Raw genomic sequence first — 24304 nt, forward strand, 5'->3', positions numbered from 1 at the left:
GCCAGGACCAGCCCTTTGCTCGCTTGACTGGAGCAGAGGATTTCATCAGCTATTTCTGAGCAACAACTCCACGAGAGCTGGTCTTGGGGATTTTATGACCCCTCTTTTGAGCCTTCAGGCCGTTTCAATTAACCTCAATGTTAAAAATGTTCACTTTTTCTCTCCTGAGCATGCCAAGCTTAGCGCTTATTTGGGGAGCATAAACACATCACTCTTCTCTGCTGGCCACAGTCTGTTGTAGAATCACAGAATGGTTTGGGTGGGAAGGGACCATAAAGTCCCCCCCCCAGTGGCGTAAAACCTCCCACCAGCCCAGGTTGCTCCAAGCCCCGTCCAACCTGGCCTTGAACCCCTCCAGGGATGGGGCAGCCACAGCTTCTCTGGGCAACCTGGGCCAGGGGCTCACCGCCCTCCCAGCCAAGAATTTCTTCCTCAGATCTCACCTAAATCTCCCCTCCTTCAGTTTAAAACCGTTTCCCCTCATCCTTTCACTCCGTGCCCTTGTAAAAAGTCCCTCCCCAGCTTTCTTGTAGGCCCCCTTCAGACACTGGCAGGGGCTCCAAGGTCTCCCCGGAGCCTTCTCCAGGCCGAACAGCCCCAGCTCCCTCAGGACTGTGCCCCCTCCCGCCGCAGCCCTGGGGTGCCGACGAGCGTGCGCTGGTGCCCGCGCGGGCCCCGGGCTCTCGAGGCGAACACGGCCTCCCGGGGCCCGGCGGGGCCGGACCGCGCGGCCGCCCTGGCGGGAAGGCGCCGTGGGCGGGAGCCCGCCCGGGCCGCCCCTCGCCGGAGCGGGAAGCGGCCGACTCCGCCCCCGCGCCCGGCCCGTCATGGCGCTCTCGCAGACCGCTACATCGGAGCCTGAGGAGGCTTCGCCGAGCACCTGGCAGCGGATGCAGGTCGGGGGCCGCCGTGAGAGCTGCCAGCCCGGGGCAGCGGGGAGAGCGGAGAGATGGCGGCAGGAAGGGGCCGGGGTTGTGAGGAGCGGGGCGGCGGGGGGAGCGGGGGCTGTGAGGAGGGGGGCGGGTCCACGAGGAGAGAGTCCGTGGGAGCCGGGCTGGGAGGAGGGGGGTCCGCAGGAGGCCGTGAGGAGATGGGAGGACGAGGGAGCCGGGTCCGTGAGGAGAAGGTCCGGGGGAGCCGGGGCTGGGAGGAGAGGGGACCGGGGCTGCGGGGAGAGGGACCTGGGGGGGACGGGGGCTGGGAGGAGAAGATCTGTGGGAGCCGGGGCTGGGAGGAGGGGGATCCGGGGGGGAGCGGGGGCTGTGAGGAAGGAGCCTGGGGGAGCCGGGGCTGGGAGGAGGGGGACCCGGGGGGGGCCGGGTGTATGAGGAGAAGGTCTGGGGGAGCCGGGGCTGGGAGGAGGGGGACCCGGGGGGGCCCGGGTGTATGAGGAGGAGGTCTGGGGGACCGCGGCTGCAAGGAGAGGGGTCCCGGGGATCCCGGGGCTGTGAGGAGCGGGGCGGGAAGGCGGGTGTCAGGCGGGGCGCGGCGGGCGCGGGAAGGGCCCTGGCAGCGGCTCCCCGCCGAGCTCCTTCCCGCTCTCCCCCCGCAGGAGTCCACCCCGCCGGGCACGGCCGCGCTGCGGCTCAGCCCGGGGAAGGGCGAGCGCCGGGCCGTGGCGACGCGGCAGCTGCGGGTGCTGCTCACGCCGCTCGCCGTGGCGGGCCGGCGGCTGCCCCAGAAGCGGTTGCTGAGCGCCTACGGCGGCGCGGAGGGCACGGCCCCGGCCGGCAAGAAGCTCTGCCCGGAGCCCAGCCCGCGGAAACCGGCCCCCGCCTCGCCCCCCGCCACCCCGCCCGCGGGCAGCCCGGCGGGCAACGGCTGGGACGGCGCGTGGGATGCGGAGAGCGACGGGAGCGATGCGGGGACGGACGCGCCTCCGGTGAGTGCCCGGCCCGAGCCGCTGCCCCAGCGCCGGGAGCTGTTGGCTCCTTGGCCGCAAACAGGCGGAGGTTTTGTTTATCCAAACCACAGGATGGTGGTTTTGGGGTTCTCGAGACACACGTGTATTATGTCTGTAGAAGTAAAGTTTGCACGTATCTTTCCTCTCTAAATCATCTTTCTTCCTGTTTCTTTTTAACCACTCTGACTGGCAGTATAAAACTTCATTTTACCCTTTCAGAATGTCTAAGGGATGAAAAAAAATGTTCTCGCTATCGGTCTGAGTATATAAAACCCGGTAGCAAAAGCACAAGCGTGTTCTTGTGCTGTCAAACCACCTTCCCGACGTTTTTACGGATGGATACTGTCATAAGATAGGAAAGTTTTGTCAATGTTCCTTTATATTTAAATCATCATTTTAACTTGTGAAGTCCACCTTCTCCTCTGTGAAGGATAAAAATGATCTAAGACCGTATTGTGTTTATGTGCAGTATTTAAGTTGTTTATTGATTCACTTCAGTGTTGTTTTCTTTCTACCAAGATTTTGATGATCTGACCCTTTTTGTAGAATTAATGCTAAGGAGTAAGTTTTGTAATGCAAAACATTGTATGGACGAGTTTTGGTATTGACATAGGATCACACCAGTTTGTATGGCTTTTTTTTTTTTTTTTTAACAAGTCTGTTGAACCACTTTAAAATGATTTAGACAATCGTTTTAGAGACTCACTTCCCAGAAGCCTGGGATGTCTCTTGCATGCCATGGAACTGTACATGGCAAGTACGGTTACATGGCATGTACAAAAGAGTAATTGGCTTTTCTTTTTGTAGGACGGACACTCGCAATTATCAGCTTATGAAAGGAAAAGACTGAAGAACATTACAGAAAATGCTAAATTCTTTGCTGCTTTAGAGCTGCATAAGGTTTGTATAGATTCTAAGTAGCTTCAAAATGTATTTCTCCAAGTGTGATGATAATTGTACTGTCATCCCTCTTGTTGTGAAGCCCTTCCCTAACAGTAGCAGGTGCATGAGGAAGGCCCTGAAAATGTTCTGAGACATCAGGACTGCCCTGACTGGGTAAAAAATTGGGAGTTTGTTCTGCTGGTTAACTTTTTCCAAAGGCAGGGGGGCATTGGTTAAACTGATAAAAAGTGAAGAAAGCAAAACCGCGCTGACACAGTATTCTGAACCAGTGGCACCCAGTTGTGTGGACCCACCCAGGCCAGATGAGGTGGCCCTGGGGTAAAATGCTCTCATGAAGGTGCTTGTTTGAGTGTGGTACACGCACCGTCCTGCTCGCTTGTGTAATGTGTGCTCCTTCCTGTGCACCCGCATTCCCCATCGAGGGCATTGAGCTCTTGTGTTTTAGACGCAGCGCACCCAGGTTATCTAACGGCAAGGCACCAGGTGGCAGGTCTGGGGCTGGTGGAGGGTTCAGCTCCCTGTCCGGTGCAGGTCTGGGGCTGGTGGAGGGTTCAGCTCACCGCCCGGTGCTGGAGAGGCTCCTGGGAAGAGCCCGCAGGGTGTGTGCTGCTGGAGTCCTTCCCCATGTCCTGTCTAGTCTGGGCCATAGGGTGGACGCAAGTGCATTATAGTTCTTCTCATGTTGGAGAAGTTGTCTAGAAAGTTAAGGTAGTGGGATTTGAAATGCTGTCACGTGAGTAGATCCAAATCTTTGCTCTTCTTTCTGCACTCTTTTATTCTCTCTTTTTTTTTTTTTTTCCTGTTTTCCAATTCATAATCTATCCCTTTTCTGGCAGCAGTGAGTGAATTACCTCCTTCAATGGCTGTGTGGTCACTGTACCAAGTCACAAGACGTGGGTGGGCCTGTCTGGTAGGCAATAAGACTTCTTACCACCGAGACTGAAACCTGAGTGAAAATAACTCCTTTTCTTCCAGTTACTCTCAGAGAGGTCGGTATAGACTAGGCAGTCTGACTGGAATTGCAGCACTGCCCACAGAGTAGCGGAGACTGGCAAAAGGAGCTCAGGCCATCTCTGTTACCGTTAGCCCTGGCCATTGTGGGCTCCAAGCCCAAGAACAGGTACCTCTTTTGCTGCCAGGGCTGGTGCTGCGTGGGCTGGAATGGTAGTGGAGCAGCAAGCGGTCTTAGCGGTGAGCTGGACGTGTGTAAGCTTTTCTGGAGTCCCAGTGAACTCAGTGCCTGTCTTCAAAATGTAATGGAGAAGAGGCTGTGAATGGAGGCCTCTGCGGTGACAGGTTCTGCTTTAAATGTCCTTCTGCGCCTGGTGCGTCGCGTTTGGAATATTTGATTTGTTCCATAAAAAGAACGGCTGCAGAACATCCAGACTGTGCTGTGCTGCGTCCCGTTCACAGCAGTCAGGGAAGTCTTGCTGGTACATGGAAGCAAAGCGGACACAACACAGCTCAATGCTTAAAAATCCCTTTTTATTATTGTGATAAATAATTGCAATATAGTTTATTGCAGCCTTTAGATAATTGTATTTACACAGGTTGATCTTTTATGCTTGTTATATATACTTTTAATCTTGTTTTTTTCTCTTTTAAGTCAGCTGCAAGACTTCACCAAATTGCAACTAAAAGCCAATCTCATGCCACCAAAAGGTAAAATAACTTTCTATGAGACTTGTGTCACTGTTCCTTCATCGTGTGTTTGCTGTTTTAGCACTTCCATCTGCTGATACTGTGAAGAGGGAGAGCTAGTGAGGAGTCGCCCTATAAAGCTAAATGGGAATAACTGGTTATCTTAAGCTGTGTGAATTCAGGAACGGGTAGCTCCTCTAGGCAGCGCCTCTCCTCTGCCTTCTTTGGAACGAAAATGACAGTAGTAATACCTTTGCCGTCAAATTACCGAATATGTTCTTTTTGTGATATTTGTATTAAGGTATTTCAAGACCATTTCTTCTTTCTGATGGTATTTTTGCACGATGGCTAAAGAGAGAAATGTTAAATGATAAAACAAATGATGGGAAAAGGCGTGGGAAAGAAAGGGGAGAGAGCTAGGTGCAAGGGATAGAGTAACCAATTAGCGTAGAAGAGAAGACGTTTGGCAGTGCCAGGCAAAGCAGGAAAACGAGCTTAAGTGCAAAACAAAGAATAAGATATATGATGAAAGAAAGCAGAGAAAGATGACTAGATCAATGAATGGAAGGATGAATTATAAATAAGGAGGGCTGGGAAGAAAAGTGACAGTGGCAGGATGTATTACAAGCAAAACTAAAACGCAGTACATATACATGCCTTGCGAAGTGCTCTTCTTGCTGATCGTTGCTGTTGCTGAAGGCAAAAGTAATCCCAGCCCTCCTAAAGTGAATCCGAGCGAGTTAGGCTGGAAGTCTGGGCCCAGGTGTTAGAGCTGTACGTCTGAACCTACTCTGTAGTCTCCTACTTAAATGCAGAGGGCTTGTCTTACTTTCCTGTGTCTGTAATTTTGAAATGTTTTAGTAGTTCTAGGGCTAAGCCTAAAAAGGCAGAAGATGAAACAGTGCGGCGAAGATCTATGCGCTTGCAAAGAGTAGAGCCATCGGGAGCTCCAATGCCGGAGATGCCTGCCCAGCCAGAAGCAGAGGAATATGTAAGATGGGGAGGGGTTAGAGATGTGTGCGCGTGTATACACAGCTTTATGAAAATACTGCTGGTGAAGCTGACTGATAACACTCGTCATTGCTGAGCTTATCGTAAAAACCTTCAGACATGTGGGAAGGTGCATTATACAGTGGCAATAATAAAAGGTCTGTTCTTTCACCCTCGAGCAGCCTGACTAGCAGGCTTCCCATGTCCTCGCTGAACGTTAGTCAATATTCTGTGACTGGGCTTGATGAAATAGTGCAGTTTTGGATGATCAGAAGGGTCCTGAGGTAAAATGTTACGCATTTTTCAACAGCCCATAGATTTGAGCAGATTTAAATTCAAAGTTTTATTACTCTGTTTTAATGTTGCTTCACTGTAACTTTTGATCTAGTTTATTTTCCTTTGCGATATTTACTACCTCTTTGAAGTAGTTATATAGCAGTAAGTAAAAATTCTATTGCTCGGAGAGATGGGAATTTAAATCTTCCATGGTGCCGTAGAATAAAGCTAAATCTCTGTAATATAGTTCTTGAAGATCAACCTCGGTGGGGTGTCAGAAAGGAGAGGAAAAAACATGAGGTAGCTGTTTGTCTTTGCTGCTGTGTTTACTGAAGTTCTATTTATCTTTTTAATAAGATTTGATACAAACTTTGTTGTTGTTATGTTTATTTCTTGTATTATCATAGGTGTGTTCTCAGAATATCTGCTGTGTGGAAAGTAACGATTCACCTTGTTTGTAGTTTTAGTTGATTTGAGTTATGGAAATTGCTAATGTCATTCCAGCCTCAGGTTCCAGCCGGACCTTTGCCAATGATTCCAGAAGATCAGATGGAGAATGGTAAATTGACAGAAGAATTATTGACTACATGGATGAGGATAAGCGAGGTATTACTAGTTACAATTAGTTATTTTTGGATAAAGTCATTTAGCTTGAGTTCTATGTAATCTAATTCGACTAAATATTTCCTTTCTGTCTGTAGATGAAAGCTAACGATACCGAAGAGCAGACGTGTGACATGAAAAGGTAATCTGAAGGCAGCAGCTAAAAACTGGGTATTGTCTTGTTCTCCTTCTTTCTTCTCTTGAATAGCTAACGTTTTAACGATGCTGTCTAGATACCAAGGCAGCCTGAACAGCATGGGCCTCAGTGAAGATAACGTTAAAAAGGTGGTGAAATACCGAGTGTGTTCTATGGCAATCCATCCTTCCGAAAGCATCATCTTTGTGGCAGCTGGAGACAAGTCCGGGCAGATCGGTCTCTGGAACGCGGTGAGCTGTTCGTGTGCTCTGCACCCGGCAGAGCTGTTTGCTGCAGGATGGGTGCAGATGGGGCGCAGCCTGGGGCGTTAGTTTGTCAGCCTCGCGGTGGTATTTTACACTTTCCCCATTCTTACGGATAACACTGGGGTGTCTCTTAAATTGAAGCTCACCAGAATTGCTTGAAAGGTCAGTCCTTGGCAAGGCCAGCTTTAATGGGAGGAAAGGTTGCTCTGGTAATTTTGGGGGGCAGAGCAGAAGAAAATGGATCACTATCTGAAACAATTTTATCAGTGAGGGTTAAAATTCTATTTTGCTGTTGAGAGATTGAGATTCTAATTCCAGTACCCTTGTAGCAATACCACAACTGAGTTTTGGAGAGTGAGACGAAATGGGTGCTCAAGTACTTGTGTTCTGAGTTTGTAGAGGTTTTGAGTAGCTGCAGTGAGTCACTGTTTTTTCCCAGGCAGCAGAGATGAAATTGCCATGCCAATATATGCTGGCACGTATTTACTTACGTTGTCTGGAAAACAGCTTAGCATTTGGTGCTTTGAAAACTTTTGAGGGCTCTGCAGATCGTCTCACCATCATTTCTGAATTGCCTTAATTACTCCTGCAGCGAGAATCTTTATTCATGCCCTTGACTTACACCTTTGTAACCTTCTTCCGCTTTGATCCCACGTCACCCAAGCCAGCTGCTTGAAGTTCACACCATGCAGGCTTTCTTCTCGTTTTTCGCAATGCCGTTAACCTCTTGAGTTTCTCTCGATCAATTTCTGCTTTGACAGCTTCAGGAAACTGATCAACTAAATTCAGCTCTGAGACTCTTATTCAATTATGAAGAAGTTTAAACTGCTCCGTACGATTCAGCTCTGACTGTGCAGCTGCATTACTGCCTGTCGAAGCGTGTGAGCTGGTGACGGGGAGGCTGAGGGCTCTGAGTGCTGCAGGCTCTCCTCGTGGCAGAGGAAGCCCAGAATTGCTAAATCTACTCTTTTCCCTTTTTTTTTATTCTCGTGAAGTGGGTTGGAATTGACCAAGTCTGGGAGCAGAGTAATCTTTGTGGAATGAACTGGTACTTGTTCCAAATGACCTATTCAGTTTCTTTTAAATTATCAGCTTGAATGATGCCAGAATTAGAAGAGAAGTTATAGGAGATTATGCTTTACTTTCAGTTTGTGTCACTATAGCTGGAGTTCAAAGTAACCTGATCTGTACGTATTTTGATGTAAAAGGCATAAACATACATTTGGTCCCCAGCAAGGTGGTGTTCAGCTGTGGTAACTGAGAAACCAGTTCTGTCAGTAAAAAAGCCAGATATTGATGTGCAGATACAGTAGTGATGGCTGCAGTCACAGAAGTGCGCTTAAATTACAGCAGGAAATGGCAGCTCTTCCTAATTAGGAAACACTTCTGAAACTGAGAGTAAATTCTTAGTGCTCTTTTGAGCTACGTTACTTGTATGGCGGTGAAAATGGTAGTGGGAGGGAGGCCGTAGCCTGGCGGCGCTGTGTCCGTGTGAGGGCAGTTCTCTCTTCCAATGCGAGCTGAGACTCCCTTTGTTGCAGTAAGACGTCAGCCTGGGCCAGCTGGGCCCCCGGGCGGGCTTGCTGCCTGTTACCTGTGCCGATGTCTCCACACATCAACACCCTACTGCCTCCTCCATACAGTTGTCCAGAGCGGACTGAGAGCATTTGGAAAACAGAGACTATTTTGAAAGTTGCAGTAATTAACAGAAATAACTACGGTGATTAGCACCTGTGTCCATTGAATCTCAATTGTTTTCCAGAGCTGTAAGTCCGAAGAAGGAGCGCGTGTCTTCATTCCGCACAGCTACTCGGTCACCTGCATGCATTTTTCTCCGTGCAATCCTGCTCACTTGCTGTCCCTAAGCATGGAGTCTCTGCGCTGTGGTGATGTTACCAGAGCTGTCTTCGATGAGGTGGGTGCTCCCGCGGTTGTGCTGCAGACGCCTTGGAAATCTCTTGGCGTGTCCTGCTGTGAGGCTTTAGTCTCCTTGTACCCAAGTCGTTGTGTGCTGATTGTTTTGTTAACAAGAGAGTTCAAGATTCCGTTTCCACAAGGACAGATGAAGTAACCTTTAATTAACATCATAAAAATGTGGAGATGCTTCTACTCAATTAAACATATTAACAACTTGGGCACTCCCAATTTCCTTCCTGGAGAGGCAGTTGCAGTTGTTGAATTTAATTTCATCTTTGTACTTAAGCAATACGTGTGTCTTTACAAAAGCAGTACCTTTTAATGGTGACAAACAAGAGTGATTTAAAGAACTAAATCTTAACAAAAAAACCCCCACCCAAATAAACGTTGTGAAACAACATAAAGCACGAGTTGACTTTGCTTTTCTCAGTCTTGAAGTGAGCAAAATGCTGTGACTGCCTTCCCGGTGAGCCAGACAGCTGAACGGAGGAGCTTCGTGAGGCTTGCTTGCTTTGCTTATATTTTGACAGATATGTCTGCATTGATCAGGTCTCTAATGTTGGAAAGTATAACGAGCCACAACAGCATAAAGAGCTTTTTTTCCCCAACCCGTACAAGCAGCGTAATTTTGGTGGGGTTGCAGGCAGGCCAGATGCGTGGGAAGTATCTGCAATGGGTCAGTCAGGAGGCCGGAAGGTCTTTCTTTGGGACAAAGGCTTGCAAGAATGTGTCTTTAGTGGTCGGGGGAAGAGAAAGGCCGTTCTTCTGCTCCATTTACCTTATGCCAGCTTACACGGCCTGGTGATAACCTCTGGGAGCGCTCCTGCCGTTGGGAAGAATACAGCTGCTGAGGAGGAGAGCCTGCGCACCTCCGGGGAGCTGGAGCAGGGAAGCTTTCCTGCAGCATTGTCCTTGTGGCTAATTGCTGCTGTGAGGGGAAACGTCCGTGGGATAAGATGGCCTGACATCCTGACCGATCTCCCAAATTACAGGAAGCCAAATTCGCATTTCTGCACCCGATCAAAGGTTTCCGTAGGGTTGGAGAAAGGGGTGCAATCATTAATCCTCACGTGCTCAAGGATAACAGCCATTTGATTACTGGAACGCAGAGGTGATAGCGTCTCCGAAGAGTTTTGACAGCATTCAGAGTCTGTTGTTGCCAGTTTGTTTTGGATGGTTAAATATCTGCTCTCTGGAAAGCGTACCAGTCTTACAGAAAGGTTACCTACCTGGATAGCTGAGGCTGGAGCTATCAAACTAGGTAGTTCTCATTAATTATTTTTAGTATATTAAAAAGGAAAAGCGTGAAATCTACAGCCCATAGAGCGTTGTGGGTATTGTGAATAACTCTGTGTATTTTGTTGAATAGTTTCAGTTACATTTGACCTTTTCTATGCTCAGGTATGCAGAAGTGAAGAAAACTTGTCTTCCTTTGACTTTTTGGAAGAGAATGGCTCCACTGCAGTAGTAGGATACTGGGACGGTGGCGTTGCTGTTGTGGACAGACGGACCCCAGGGACATCTTCAGAGCTTTCTGCAGACATTGGCTTCAAAAGAACGAGGACAGTCCACGTTCACCCAGTGAATAAACAGTATTTCATTGCTGCTGGCTCAGCGTACGTAGCTTAAAACGAACTGCATTATTTGGTGTTTTCAGTGTTCTCTCTGCGTCGATGTCTGAAGTCAGCCATAAATGGTGCGGCTGGAGGGCAGGAGCAGCTGCTGCTGGGGCAGTTTGTCAGCTTATAGTCAAAGCTTTCGTAATCTTTTTAGAAAACAAGTTTTTTGTTCTCAGTAGGATTTAAAATGCGATACACTTTTGCCTTTCGCTTTTGGTAACGGGTACAAAATGGTCTTACGACAGACCACACTGTGGAGGGGCTTTAATGAGCTGTTGCTTTGGGCTGGAGCCACTGGCCGTTTGAGTGAATATGCGCCGCCGAAGTCAACTTCTGAACACAACTTGCATAAAACCTGCGGTGTCTCGAGCATTTTTTGGTAAATGAAACATAAGAGTATTAGTTATTTAACTGTCACCTTGTGAAGTGTTCTCTGTGGTGTGTTCCAGGGACGTTTGTATTTATGATGTTCGATACCTGAAGTCCAACGGGAACAAGCCTGTGAGCTCTCTTAAAGGACACACAAAAAGTGTTGCTTCTGCCTATTTCTCGCCTGTCACTGGGAACAGAGTCGTGACAGTGTGTGCTGATGACAAGCTGAGGTAAGGTGGTGTGGGAAGGGATAATCTTTATGGAAAATACCAACTGGTGGGTTTTATTATTATTTCTTACCTGCATTGCCTATCATTGAGAGCTTCCTGCCTTTATCACCTTTTTTAAAAGTGACAAAGATTTACTTCCATTGGCATTTCTAATGTTGCGTGATTTTTTTGTGGTGGCTTTTTCCTAATTCTCGTTTTCCTCAAGAATATTTATCAGTGAACAGTAAAATATACAGGTGCTCTTAGCCTTTAAAACAAATGAACAAAAAAAAACCAAACCACAAACAAAAAACCCCAAACCAACCAAACAAAACGCAGCTGAAAACCTGGCTCATGAATACAAAATACTTAGAAACTGAGTTTATTTTTAGCTCCTGGTATATTAAAAGTATGACAATAGCAGCTCTTTTGTAACTGACTGCCGTTTGTTAGTTTTGACAGCCGTGAGTTGTGCTGCGTTCGAGATCTAGTTTTTCTTTCTACCTTGTAGTTTTATGCCCATAATTTAGGTAGTCTATCCCTGTAAATACCTGATCGCATCTGCATATTCACGGGGTACGTGTTTCAGAGTCCTCAACCGTGTCAAAGAACAGCAGGTACAAAAGGGGGGGCCCAGTGAAGGCCAGGCTGAGAATCGGGCCTCTGCTCCGCAGATTGTGCCTGTTTGTAAAAGATGGGTAACTGCATACATCCTGGGAGGAACCCGAATGTGGCGCAGTTGTAACGGCATTCTGTATTTTGTCCGGAAACCTGATTTTCTTTCTTCCCCCTCCACATACCCAGGAAAGAGTTCTTTTGTGTGCGCTGCTGTAATGCCACTTTTCCTGTGATTTAGTTACTGTAGGTAATTGAAGATTTGTTCTCCAGGTAGGCTTTGTTGTGAACGTTGTAAATCCTTGGTGCTAACAGAGCAAATGTCAGAGTAAAAACTGGATATGAGTAAACCAGAATATTTCTGCTCGACAGAATGGAGAAACAGATACAGGATCATTTATTCGCTGCCTCCTCCAAAGAAAAAAAAAAAAAAGCAGCTTTTAACCCAGCAGCTTTTGAACTTTCTGCTGTAGGGTTTTTGAGATCCTAAAAGTTCATTGGGGGTGAAGGAGAGCCCAGCACGGGAGAGCCGCTGATGGTTTCCCTGTCAGCACCTGTGCCTGCGTGAGGGAGTCCTGGCCCTGGAAGCTGTTAGTGGTGGGATTTCACCCCTGGCGCATCCCGTCTCTTGCTGGCGTGTGTCTCCTCTGGCGTTCTTCCCCCCGCAGCCGCTTTGTGCCGTGACTGAAGGGACAGGGCACTGGGGACGGGAGCCTCTGCCTTGTCCCAGCAAGCCGGTCGTCATCTTTTCTTAGAAAGCTTTCAGAAAGGGTGACCTTCGATTCTAGTGAAGAGCAAATCCAACTCAAAAGGCAAATTTAATAATTGCCAGTTGGGATGTTGGTACCTGGGAGCTGGGTGTCTGTGCTCTTCCTAACTGTGTTCCAGGCTCGTGTGGTCTGGCCTGTGCTCATCTCTGCGAGCTGCTTTAGGAGGAAAGGGCTGCCTTTTGTAACACGCGTGCGTTTTACTAACACGCCGTTCTGTGTTCTAGGGTCTATGACACCACCTCTTTGCCACCGACCATCCCAGTTCTCAGTACCATCAGGTGAGCTGAACACACCGGGGCGAGGACAGCCCTGGCTATGGCTGTTCTGCTCCAGGTACACTTGTGTGTGCGCACTGGGTGCGCGGAGGCCACGCGGCGCCGTGGTCCCAAACAGCCCCCGGGTCACCGGCACCTGTGGGAGCGAGCGCAGCCCTAGCGCCCTCCTAGCCCCAGAACTCGCCCTCGTCCTCGCGGGTGCCTTCTGTTCAGCCAGCACGACCGGGGCGTAGCCTGCTGTGCGTCTGCAGGGAAGCTTTCCTGTCGCCTTGACAGTAAAGCGCGTGGTTGTGGGCAGAGTCTCCACACTTGTAAAACACGTTTGTGCTCCAGAAGGGCGAACCACTGTCGGGGTTGGTTTGCTGAGGAGCTGGAACTAGATCAGTGACTGGCTTGAAAATTCTTAGTTTGCAGTTTATTGAAAGGCTTTATGCAGGTTTGTCCTATTTTTACTGACGTATGCAACCTTGAAGCCTAACTACTTTGACGAATAATCACTTACATCAAAGTACCCTCTGCTTTATCTTCTTGCTCCGTTACATTTTTTGTCCCATCCCAGCCACGCGCTGGGTGGAGCGGAGCAGCATCCACCCATCCAGTATGTGAATGCTGATGGTTTAGGAGGCGAGGAAAATGGGTTTAAGCAATCTGACGTAAATGATGATACTTAGGAATGCTGGATTCAAGAAGAGAAATGTTTATCTCTCCTTTTGTGTTTTTTTTTTTTTTTCTTCTCCCCGTTTGTTTCTCTGAAGACATAACTGTAACACGGGACGCTGGTTAACGAGGTTCAGAGCAATATGGGACCCTAAGCAGGAAGACTGCTTCGTGGTGGGCAGCATGGCGCGTCCCAGGCAAATACAAGTCTTCCAAGACACGGGAAAGCTGTTGCACTCCTTTTATAACATTGACTGCCTTAGTTCCGTGTGTTCCATCAACGTCGTTCATCCCACTAAGAACATCTTAGTGGGTGCCAACTCCAGTGGCCGCCTTCATGTGTTCAAAGAATAAAAAAAGTGGCTCAGATTTCTTCTTTTTTTTTTTTACCTTTTCCCATTAAATTTGTTTAATCTTTGTTAAGCTGTTTCTAAGCTAACTGTATTTTCTCAGGACAAAAGTGTATTTTAAAAGCTTTAAAATAAATCTTCTAAACTACCTTTGGCATTCACTTCTTTGATTTAAAAAAAAATAAATTAATCCTGCTATGACAGGCAGTTTGTACCGAAATAGAAATTTTTCCCCGATACTGAAGTCATTTTTCAAAAAAAGGAAAAGGGCTGGGTCAGTAGGATACTTGCTACAGGTACGAGGTGCTGCGTAATGATTGTCGTTAGCGAATGTGGAGCAGGCCTTCAGTATCCCTGTCTTCGGCAAAACGTGGCCCTGAAGATGTCTCGTGTCTAATTAAAGCCTTCCTGGAGGCAGAAGGGCGTCTCGGTGTGGGCCGATGCCGCTGCGCACAGTTTCCAGGGAAGCTCCGTGGTTCCGAGGGGAGCGTGGCGTTTTTGCGGTGCAGGCACTGCGGGGGGGGGGGTGGTCCTGCGCACCCCTCGGCGCGGGGCTGTGTTGGACCCGACCGAAACCGCTCACGTTAAAAATTGTGTCCTGGGTCAGTGACAGCAGACACGCTGCTAAACCTGACAGTGGCGAGAGGCTGGTGCTTTGATGAGCCTGTGCGCGGTGCCACGGTGCTGGCGGGGGGGGTCCTGGGGGGACCTGCCACCGCACGGCCACGGCGCGACCGAGCGGCTGCCCCACTGCAGATGGGGGGGGGGGGCTGTGTTGCATTTGCCCTGGGGTGGCAGGTTGGCCGAGTACATCCACGTCCACCCGTGTTGTTTCTGACACCTGACGGCGGGATGGGCGTCCCACTACGGCAGGACCCCCCCTCTGCCCCCAACAGGAACCCCCTTCAGTCCCGAGCCGGGGCTGGGGGCTGCTCCCTGGCCGCTGCTGGCGGTTTTGGCTCAGCTGAGCAACGAGAGGGGATTTTATCGGTGGTGAACAGCTGAGCGGAGCCGGGCTCAGGGGCAGACGGGGGTGTCTGTGTCTGGTTCACCTGGTGCTGGGCCGTGTCCGTGACCCCCCCGCAGCGATGCATGTCCGTAAGGCACCGCGCAGCCCCGGGTCGCTCCCCGCCGCGCTCGGGACGGGAGGTGACGCGGAGCTGGGGTGAGCCGGCTGCTAAAGGGCCAAATTCCTGCCGGGTTTTGAGCCGAGTTTTTAAACGCCGGTGACAAACCGGTACTGACACCATAAATACTGAACAAATCCCACACCAACGCTGGTGTTCATGATATTTAAATATTTATTTAAATTTAAAAATACTTTTCATGGCACCAATGATTTTATGCTAACTAAGATATTGACTATGTAGAAAAGGTACATTTTTGAAGGAAAAAATGTAACTTACAGTATTTGGCACATGAAAGGTTAATTTCTAGATTCTTTTTTTATGAAAACTAAGAAATTCACATTTTCAGGTATTTTACCGTCTACTGCTTAAAGATGCAGTATGCTATTACGAGATTTTTTTATTATTTTTTTTTTTCTGATATAAGAATCTATGGAAACAACATTTTAATATAAAGACAGGTAAAACTAACAGGTGGTGAAACACAAGACGTAATATGGAACGTACAGGAAAAAACAGACAACGAAAAATCACCAGTTCTCGTGGTTTTGCAGTAAAACGCTGGGTGAAAACTGCCGAGGTAAACTAGGGCTGGCATTAATGGCTAGTCTAGAGTAAGCCGCTGTGGAAGGTTTCCAAGGGCAGGACCGAGAGGCTGCGCTGGGGCTGGAAGGAGGACGGCTCGTGCCGGGGCGCGGGGCCGGGCACCGCGCTGGCGAGGGCTGTGCTGTCGGGACATCACCGGTACATCAGCAGTGGGGGGGGGAACACGCTGCATCTTTAACCCGGGGCGAGAAACATCAGGTTTGGGACTACCACGCACTGCATAGAAACACCATGAACTACGGACTGAGGTAGGAACACTACACTAAAAGTTAATTTTGCTATGTTGCATAAAACAGGATATCGTGTAAAAAAAAATTAAAATAAATCCATCCTCTGCCTCCTGGCAGCGCCCGTAGCGTCTCCTGCCTGCCCAAGAGCTGGGGGGGCTCCACGCCAAACCCTCCTCGGCCCTTCTGCTGGGAGCGGGGGCCACGGATGCATCCTCAGTGGTGAGACACAGCGGCTCGGGCCTTCATCCCCCCCGCCCCAACCCCGCCCGACAGTGGTTAACGAGCCCTCTCTCTTTATTGCAGGGACAGACGAGCCAAGTCTGGCCAACTTGTCGTGGGGTTGGATCGCCCACCGTCACCGTGGGGCTCCTTCGCCGGGCGCCGGCTGAGCGGCTCTGGAGCGGGCAGGAGCCGGCCTCGGCGTGGGGTGATGGATGGGGGATGCTCAGAGACAAGAACACGGAAATCAGGCTTTTTAAAACTGCAGTTATGGCCCCAGCTTGCGTAAAATCTCTCCCTGAGATGAAATAAAACTTGCTCACCTGTTTTCACCTTTTTTTTGTTAAGTTTGTCCAACTTCTCAACCAAAACTTAACAGAACTGGCTTTTATTGCTCCCTGTGTACATAGACTTCTGCTTCCCAGGTCACTGAAGGTCCTGGTGGTTATGTCACAAGTGTGATGAGTTGGTTTTTTATTGATTTTTGCTTAAGAACAGACAGGTCTAATGGTCGTCCACTGGCTTGTTCAGTGTCACCTCCACTCTTGTAGTTCTGTCCTTTTTATCGTCAGAAAAGTCACAAAATTATAGCTCCTTTCTCTATTCCAAAACTAGCAACGCGTTAATCTGGTGTTAGGCTTCCGGGCTACAAAAGCGTTTACTCCTAAACCATTTGCTCAACGTGAACCGCTTGGTACAGCGCACCTCTGTCACCCCATCCGGAAAGTAAAAAAAGACTTGATTAGATTCGATAACAAAATAGCATTTCGTTGTTAAAATAGACCTTGAAACAGTCTCTTTTTTTTTGTTGTTCTTTTTTTTTGTTTGTTTTGGTGTTGTGGTTTTTTTTTGTTGTTTTTTTTTTTTTTTTTTTGTACAAAACAGGTACGACTTTCGGAGGCTAAAGGTCTTCCTAATAAATCCGACACCGTCCCTACTGGCGACGCGCCCGGGCTTGGCCAGGGGTGCCGGGCGAGCTCTCCCTGCCCTGGGGAGCACCGGCGCTTCAAGGCTCAGCAGCCGTGAGGAGAGGCCGTGTGCGCCGCGCGGGGCGAGGGCGGCCCGTCGCTGGGCGATGCTGCGCCGCGGGGGCCGGTCGCGCGCCTGGGACCGGGCGACACTGGGCGTCCCCCGACAGCGTCACGCCGCGCATCGCCACGTAGGAGGCTCCGGGTAGCAGGGAGGGGATTCTGCAAAGCAGTACTTGGGAGGTGGCGGTGGTGGCGTGCGCCGTGCCGGATTTAATAACGTACCAGCACACGAGTGTTTAACTCAATACTCAGTAGCACCATTGCTAAAGCTCCTGCGTAACGCAGCATCGCGAGCCTCCCGGCTGATGCTCGCACGATGATGGGTGGCAAGAGTGAAATAAATTCCTCTCTTTGCTCGGTGCTTCCGCAGTCGTACGCGCGTCTGTGAGTCGGGGCGGTAGGGTGTTGTGCGGGCTCCAGGGGTGGGAGCAGCAGCGCGGCTGGGCGCGGGGAGGAGGAGGCCCCGGGGGCTGCGCCCACCCCCCCTCTTCCTCCCGGAAAGCCGCCTCCGGGGCCGCGCCGCGGGTCGGGAAGGGAGGATTAGTGAGTGTGCCGAAGGACGGCGGCGGGTCTCTCCCCAGGCCCCCGGCTAGTTACGGGCGACTCCTGCCTTCAGGTGTCAATGAGCAGGCTTACCACGGCGCGGACTTTGCAGGCAAACCATCGCCTGAGGGGACAAAAGTATTGGTAATGGAACTGCTCGAACTCGGGGGTCTGGCGGATATCACGGAAAAAGGCAGTGTCAAGGTCGGACTCGGTAAGGACGATCAGGAGGAGGAGCAAAACAAAGAGGAGTCCAACTGTCACAAGGAGCAAACGGAGGACACTTAAAACAAACTTATTCACCTGTTCGGCCTGCGCCGCCCCCAGGCCGCCGGCGCCCGGGCACAGGGCCCGCAGCTCGCCACCCGCCTCCTCCGCCTCGGCCGCCGCCGGCGTGCCGGCCTCCGACTCCTTCTCCTCCTCGATGCTGCACGGGGCTCCGTTCGCCTGCCGCGAGAGCAGCATCAGCTCCAGGCTGTGCTCGGCCACCGGCGTGGGCAGCACGCTGTCCGCCGGGCTGTAGTTCTCGTCGGCGATGACGGCCACCCGCTCGCTGCTCTCGGCGCGGCCGCTCCGGCCGGGGGCCGCGAAGGCGTCGCCGTGGGAGGCCGAGCGCACCGGGGTGGAGTGGGCGCTGTCACGCAGAGACTCCAGGCCTGGGGACAGCAGGGGAGAGAGGGGGGACACTCGGTGGTGTGGAGGGGGGGGGGGGGTGTCCCTCCCGTTGCAGGAAACCCCCCCTCGCCCAGCGCTGCCCTCGGCCCGGTGTTCCCCGCGGGGACAGGGCACGGCGGCCACCAGCTGCATTTTGTTGTTTTTGGACGCGTGGGCCGGCAGCCATAGCCTGGTGCCCGGCCGGAGCCCACAGCTCGTGACTGCAGTCAGTGACGCTCAAACACCCGCCTGACCCGTCACCGCCAGCCGCCGGCTGTCACTCTGGACCGCAGGCGGGCTGCAGGCAGGGGCCCGGGCTTGTCCCCAATCGATCACAAACACGTCCGCTGAGAGGTGACAGCCCCCCGGCAGCTGCCCGCGGTGCTTGAGGCCCCTCTGCCGTCGCGGTGCCAAGCCCTGTGCGGGAGCCACCATGGGCCGGCTGCCCACGCCGCTGCGCTGTGGGCAGGGATGAGCCGGGAAGCGCAGCCATGGCAGCGGTGGGGGGTGCAGGGATGGGATGGGGGGCAGGAAGGCACCCTGAGGGGTCTGCACTGGGGCAGACGGCGGGTCCCCACCAGCCCTGAGCTGGGGACCAGGGACGAGCTCGCCCTGCGGCACCACTGGAGATGGCTGAGCCTCTGCAGCCCACGGGGCAATCCTTAGGTGGTTATCCTTAGGGATGTACCTCCTGGCCCGCACAGACCTCCCACCTCCCACCCCAAAGAGGCGCAGTGGGGTCCCGACCGAGCCGCAGCCCAGGTGGGCAGCATGGCCGACCCCGCCGTGGGAGCCTGGGACAGGCCTCACCCGCCCGCCCTGCGCGGGGAACGGAGAGACGCCACCGGGCTGAGGAGTCTGGAGAGCGAGGGCTGCGCCTGCCCGGCCCAGCAGAGCGGGACGCTCAGGGACTGCGAGTCAGAATGCGGCACTAACAAACAGCTCTGATTTCTACTGATTCACCACCACAAAAAAAATGTTTTACACAAAAAAAACGTTTTACACCCACTGAGGCGCCCAGAGCAACAAAATCCGCACGAGGAGCCGTGTGCCAGCCCGCCCCGCTGGGCTGGAGTTACAGCCAGGCTCTGCCACGGCTGAGCACGTCCAGCAGGGCCGGGGGAGCTCCCCTCCCCACCGACTGCCCCCCCAGGTGCCAAATTCCAAGAAACCCCACAAATGTGGGACTTGTTCCTTGCAGTTTTCACAGCAAAAGGGGCAGGCAATGGCGGGGGGCTGGGGGGAGGAGGTGGTTCGGCCATTGCAGCCTCCAGCGTGCCAGGGAGGGTGTCTGGAGGTGGTGGTGGCCGGGACCAGCGGGTCCCCAGTGCCACCCGGCTGCCAGGGGGACGGGGCTGGGCACTTCCCCAGGTGGGGAGGGCACCAAAGCACCATGGCACGGTGGCACTGGCTGCCCTGGCCCCGCGCATTGCGAAGAGCCCGGGGCCTGTCCTGCCTGCGTTCCCCTGGACTTTGCAACCTCTTCCTTGTAAATACTCCCCGGATTCCTCCGGATCAGCTGGGCTTAACGCGAGTGCCGCTGCGGGCACCGAGCGCCAGGGGCAGCTCAGGCGATAAGCGCCGCAGAGGAATAAACGTGTTCTCACCCCGACAGCTATGTCTGCTGCCGGGGCACAAGACTCACGTGAACGTCCCCTCGCGGCACCCGCTGCGTCCCCGATGGGGCAGGCACCCTCCAGGGCGGGCAGCAGCCCCGCTCCCCGGGGAGGGCAGCTGATGGGGGTCCCCCTGCTCATCACTGCCATGAGAGCAGTGCCGGTGCCCCCCCCAGACCCAAACCTCCCTGCCACCTGCTTGCTCCGTGGGACTGCCATAAAAAGCTAGAGAATCTGGGGAAAGCTGGGTCCAGCCCCAAAACAAGAGCTGCTTCGTGGTAATAACGACCCCGGGTCCGGCCAGCAGCGGAGCCCCCAGCCCGCTCCCCATGGCACGTGTCCATCCCACATTCCCACATCCCCCCAGGGGCACACTCCTGCCGAAGAAGAGCCCAGACCCCGCACAGCCCCTTGGCGCAGCGTTACCTGGCACGAGGGTGTCCGCAGGGCCGTGCGGAGCATTGTGGCCGAGGCCGGGGAGAGCTGGGAGGAGCGGCAAAGCCCCCAGAGCCCGGGCCAGCAGCCGCGGCCCAAGGGCCAGCACCCGGACCCTCACCTCCCGGCAGCAGTGGTTGATGAGCCGCAGGTGGACGCTGACTTTGGTTTTAATCTTTATCAGGCACTTCACCATGGCGGCACGGGCAGCGGCTGGCCTGGCCCGTGGCACGGGGTGCCCGCGGGGACTGCGGTGGGGAGTGGGGACGGCTGCTCGCCCGCCGGCGCGGCTGACGCAAGCAGGGCTGGTGCCGCTGGCCCCCGAGTCAGGGCTATTTTGGGCTCCCACATTTCCACAGGACTCAGCTGAAGTGAGAGCGAAGAAAAGCAGCTGCCGGCAGGGCAAGAGCTGCCGGGACAGGGGTGGTGCCGGGAGCCTGCGCCAGCTCCGGTAATTTATTGTGGGAGGCTATTTAATGCTCTCGCCGCTTCTCAAGAGCACGCGTGGGAGGCGGGGGAGAGGGTGCTCACATTGACCAGGGCCCCAGAGGTGACCCTGTCTGCGGGGCTGCCGCAGCTGCCAGGCAGGCTCCCCACCCGAAAATCAGCACAGACGTCAGCCCTGGGCTCCCTCGAGGGAAAGAAATCCCTGTCCTGCTCCGAGAGACCCGTCCCTTTGGGCAGGCGGCGTTTCCAGACCCACACCCCGGGCAGCAGGACCCGCCTGGCTGTGCAGGGCAGGGGCTGGTGCCGCAGCCCGCTGGGAGCAGGGCACCACCGCAGGGTGCGCCCACCCCCTCGCTCCCGGCCGTCCCCGGTCCCTCATCCACCTCCCAGTTTCCCAAACTTCTGTTCATCGCCACATGGCCCCCGCACACGCCAGCAGCACCCACCACGCACACCGCTCTCCGTCACCCCAGCGTCACCAGGGGGCAGACACTGCTGTCACCGATGGGTGCCACAGCCAGAACCAGTGGCACAGCCACAGCCCCCAGCCTTGTCCCCAGCCCCGCGGGGCAGCTCCAGGGCTGGTCCCAGCATTTTGCCCTCTGACAACCCTCCTTCCCAGGTGCATCCCACCCTGGCTGCAGCTCCCGCCGCAGGCTGGCACAGCGATCCAGCAGACTGGCAGGCCATCGGCGGTGGCCATCGGCTGGCCAGGAGCAGCTCCCAGGTGGCTGATGAGTCCTTTTGCAGACCAGCTTGTACCCGGTCAGACCCTGCGGCTCTCAGTAACACCCTGCTCGCTGGGAGCCCACGGCCGCCGCGCCAGGCAGGTTTGCTTTGCTTTCACACCGTGGCCACGTTTGGAAGAGCAGAGCGAGGGGTGTGCGGGACCCGGCTGCCGTGGTACCTTCAAAGCAGGGCTCACTCCCCGCTCACCCGGCTCGGAGCTGTCAGCGCGACCTGGAGCCTTTTGCTGGATTTCCAATTTAATCTAAATGGAACATCGCTGAGAAATTCTCCTCTGCTTTGCTGCTGCACTGGAAACTTCTGCCCCACAACCAGCCCTCCACTTTGCCCCCAGCTCAGCTATCGATGCCAAACCAGCCCCGAGCTGCAAGAGCAACGTCTGGTGCCGTCCTGCCTGGCCGTAAGACCCTGGGGACAGGTCGGGGACCTTCCCTGCGCCGGCATCCCCACATCAGCATCAGGGGCTACGGAAATCAGCTGGGGGTGTGTGTCTGCTGTTTGTGGGTGCACATGTTTGCGTAAGTGGGGGTGTGTGCGCGCATGCGTGTGTGTGTCCCCAGTGCTGGGGCTGACCCGGCTCCGAGCCCCGGCAGTGCAGGGAGAGCGGCTCCATGCCCTACCTTCCATGATGGAGATGTGCACAGCTCTCCTCCGGGTGCGGGGCACGCTGCTCAGGCGGGGGCCGTGGGTGATGGAGGGGCAGCTCCGGCTCGGCACCAGCCCTGCCCTGGGGACGAGAACGGGGACGGTGTCAGAGCCCCAGAGGGCGCCGGAGCCCCGGGGGCACGGCAGCCCTCCTGCCCGCGGCTGCCGCGCTCTTACCGGTGAATCTCAGGGGGCTCCCTCTTGATCTTGGCGCTGGACTCCATCACCTCCTTTGCAACGCGGCCACTGCAGCAGGTGAAGAACAGCACCGTGAGGTGTGACCATCACACCGGCGAGCTGTGAGTTTCCCCCACGGCACACCGTGCCCCAGCCTGGCCCCCTCCCCACACACACGGGCCAGGGGAGTTCTCCCCACAGCTCCAGGAGAAAGCAGAGACATATCTGCTGGAAATAAGGGTGATGGGAAGAGTGGGGAAAGGCTGGGCTGACACCTCTGCCACCACGTTTTGCTGCTTCTCCTGGCCTGAGATGCTGGACACAGTGGGGTCACCTCCCCTCTGGGGGGACACATGCCACGGGCGCCCGAGCCCTCCCATGCCAGCAAGGAGGGTGCCGGCATCGTGCACCTCCCGGCCGGGGATGCGCTGGGGTCTCTCGTCCTGCAGAGATACGAGGTCCCAGGTCCAGGCTCTGGCTCCAGGCCCAGGGAGGAGCAACACCCCCCTGGAATTCAGGAATTGCAGTGCTTCGTTTCTCTCCTTGTTGTTCTCAAAAACCAAACCCCAGAGCCGCCCCCGTCCTCTCCTCTCCCCCACTCCTGTCCCTCCAAAGCTCTGCCGTTGTGGGGCTGAGGGGAGGGATGCCAGCCGTGAAACAGAGGACAACGCAGTGACGGCCTCGCTGAGGTGGCCGCGCTGCAGTGGGAGAACCTCTGGTGACAGAAGGACCCTCAGCAAGTCCCCAGACCACGGCAGCCCTGAACTGCTCCCCAAAGCGCGTCCAAAGGAGCATCCCAAAATATATCCAGTAACTGCTACTTACTGTCATTATTTACCTGTATCGGAACCGGCTTCCCTTGAAGAACAAGTTGCTGCTGGACACCGTCCGGACCTGGCTCGACTTCTCCAACCTGCAACAGCACCAAGAGCTGCGTGAGCGTCCTGCGCCGCCGGCCTGGCGCTGAGCACCCAGCAGGGCACGGCCGCCGGCACTGCCCCATGGCAAAGCCTTCGCCTGGTTTTGCGTCCCATGCACCGCGCCGGTGGCGAGGAGCGACTGCTCTGCTGATGCTGGTACAGCATCCTCCCCACCAGACGGGCCCCAGCATCAGAGGGAGGGAGCCCAGAGCCACTGGCAAACACCGGCGAGGCCAAATTAGGCGAAATTCCAGGAGCAAAGCCCTGGAGATGCAAAACACCACCAGGAATGAAGCAAGCCGCTGGCAGCAGGGGGTGCCTCTGCCTGGTGGCACCGAGCACCGGGACCATCATGGCATCACCTCGCCGCCTTCTCCGCCAGCATGGCACATCCCTGCCGGCAGCGGGAGCGTTGCCCAGCCCGCGCTCCCACACAGACCCGCTGCCAACGGCCTCCCCGGCGGCTGGAGGGGGCTCGGGCTGCAGCTCACACCGGGTCCCCCGGGGCCACCAGCGAGCGCCTGCAGGAGGGAGCTGCACAGGGCCGAGGGTCTCCGGGGCTAAACCCCTCCCCATGACCTCTGCGTCGCAGGGGTGCAGGCATCGCCCGTCCCAGGCGGGCTGGCACTCGCCGGGGCCAGTCGGGCCAGCGGTGGGTGACACTGCCGGGAGGGACAGTCCCGACTCCTCCTCAGCCCCGGGACCCCGTCCCTCACCCCGGGAGGAGCCTGGCAGCACCGCGGCCGAGCCCACGGTCCACTCCAGCGGGTGCACAATCCAGCGGTAATTTACTGACATGATTAATCATAAAGAGATTTGTAAAGCAATATCGCAATTTCATTTCATGTTAATATAATGAGAAATGAAACCTGCTGATTGCAGCTGCTGATTGCAGTATTCCCAAAGAGAATACATCACAGGCTTTATCTCGCATCTTGCTGATTAAAATAAAACTCATTACGAAGCACAAAGCAGGCTATTTTAAAGTAACAACACGAGCAGGATGCTAAAACCAAAGTGCTCCACCTGGCACCTCCCCGGTTTGCGGGCACAGTCCAGCCCTGTCTGACGGCCCAGTTAGCCACACCGGGGCAGAAAAGCCGCCTTGGTGGCCACGAGCCAGGCAGCCCCGAGCCCCGGGGGAAGGACAGACCCTTCCCCGTCCTTCCGCCCGCCGCCCGGTGACACCCCCCAGCCCGGAGGTGCCTGAAGCCGGGCAGCTGCAGGGACGCTCCCTCCAGCCACTGGCCCCAACGGCTCGCGGCCGCGGCCCAGGCTGCACGGCACCTCCCTGGTCCCCTGAATACTTCCCATGAATAATTAACTTGTTCCCAAAGAGCTCAGACACAGATTATTTCTGAAAGTTTGCGAGCCTTCCCCATTAAAAGGCAGGCTTTTCCAAAGC

The 24304-nt window shown here is 54.3% G+C and overlaps 2 protein-coding genes across 6 annotated transcripts in view; one reads left to right on the top strand and one right to left on the bottom strand.

Annotated features, from left to right (window-relative positions):
• The first annotated feature begins 808 nt into the window (after positions 1-808).
• On the top strand, positions 809-13651 carry WDR76 (WD repeat domain 76). 4 transcript variants are annotated; one of them, XM_074601236.1, is made up of 13 exons: positions 809-896; positions 1553-1882; positions 2711-2803; positions 4413-4468; positions 5309-5438; positions 6218-6319; positions 6415-6458; positions 6550-6703; positions 8481-8633; positions 10037-10251; positions 10704-10856; positions 12445-12498; positions 13251-13651. In XM_074601236.1, the coding sequence occupies exons 1-13, from the start codon at positions 828-830 to the stop codon at positions 13504-13506; spliced, it is 1809 nt and encodes a 602-aa protein (XP_074457337.1). In that variant the 5' UTR covers positions 809-827; the 3' UTR covers positions 13507-13651. The 4 variants fall into 4 exon arrangements, with proteins under 4 accessions (XP_074457337.1, XP_074457339.1, XP_074457340.1 ...); XM_074601238.1 differs by having other exon boundaries at positions 5312-5438; XM_074601239.1 differs by lacking the exon at positions 809-896 and adding an exon at positions 1067-1126.
• Positions 13652-14571: 920 nt separating this feature from the next.
• FRMD5 (FERM domain containing 5) overlaps positions 14572-24304 on the bottom strand; it is a 102349-nt gene continuing 92616 nt past the window's right edge. Inside the window, exons 11-15 of one of the 2 annotated variants that reach the window (XM_074601026.1) lie at positions 22818-22892; positions 21980-22048; positions 21778-21884; positions 17562-17914; positions 14572-17382 (exon numbers count right to left, since the gene is read on the bottom strand). In XM_074601026.1, coding sequence (XP_074457127.1) covers positions 17335-17382; positions 17562-17914; positions 21778-21884; positions 21980-22048; positions 22818-22892 — 652 coding nt within the window. In that variant the 3' untranslated portion in view covers positions 14572-17334. Of the gene's footprint in view, positions 17915-21777; positions 21885-21979; positions 22049-22817; positions 22893-24304 lie in introns of both variants that reach the window. The other variant, XM_074601025.1, reaches the window with a different exon arrangement.

Source organism: Larus michahellis, chromosome 9 (assembly GCF_964199755.1).
Source record: "Larus michahellis chromosome 9, bLarMic1.1, whole genome shotgun sequence".
NCBI classification, from domain to species: Eukaryota; Metazoa; Chordata; class Aves; order Charadriiformes; family Laridae; genus Larus; species Larus michahellis.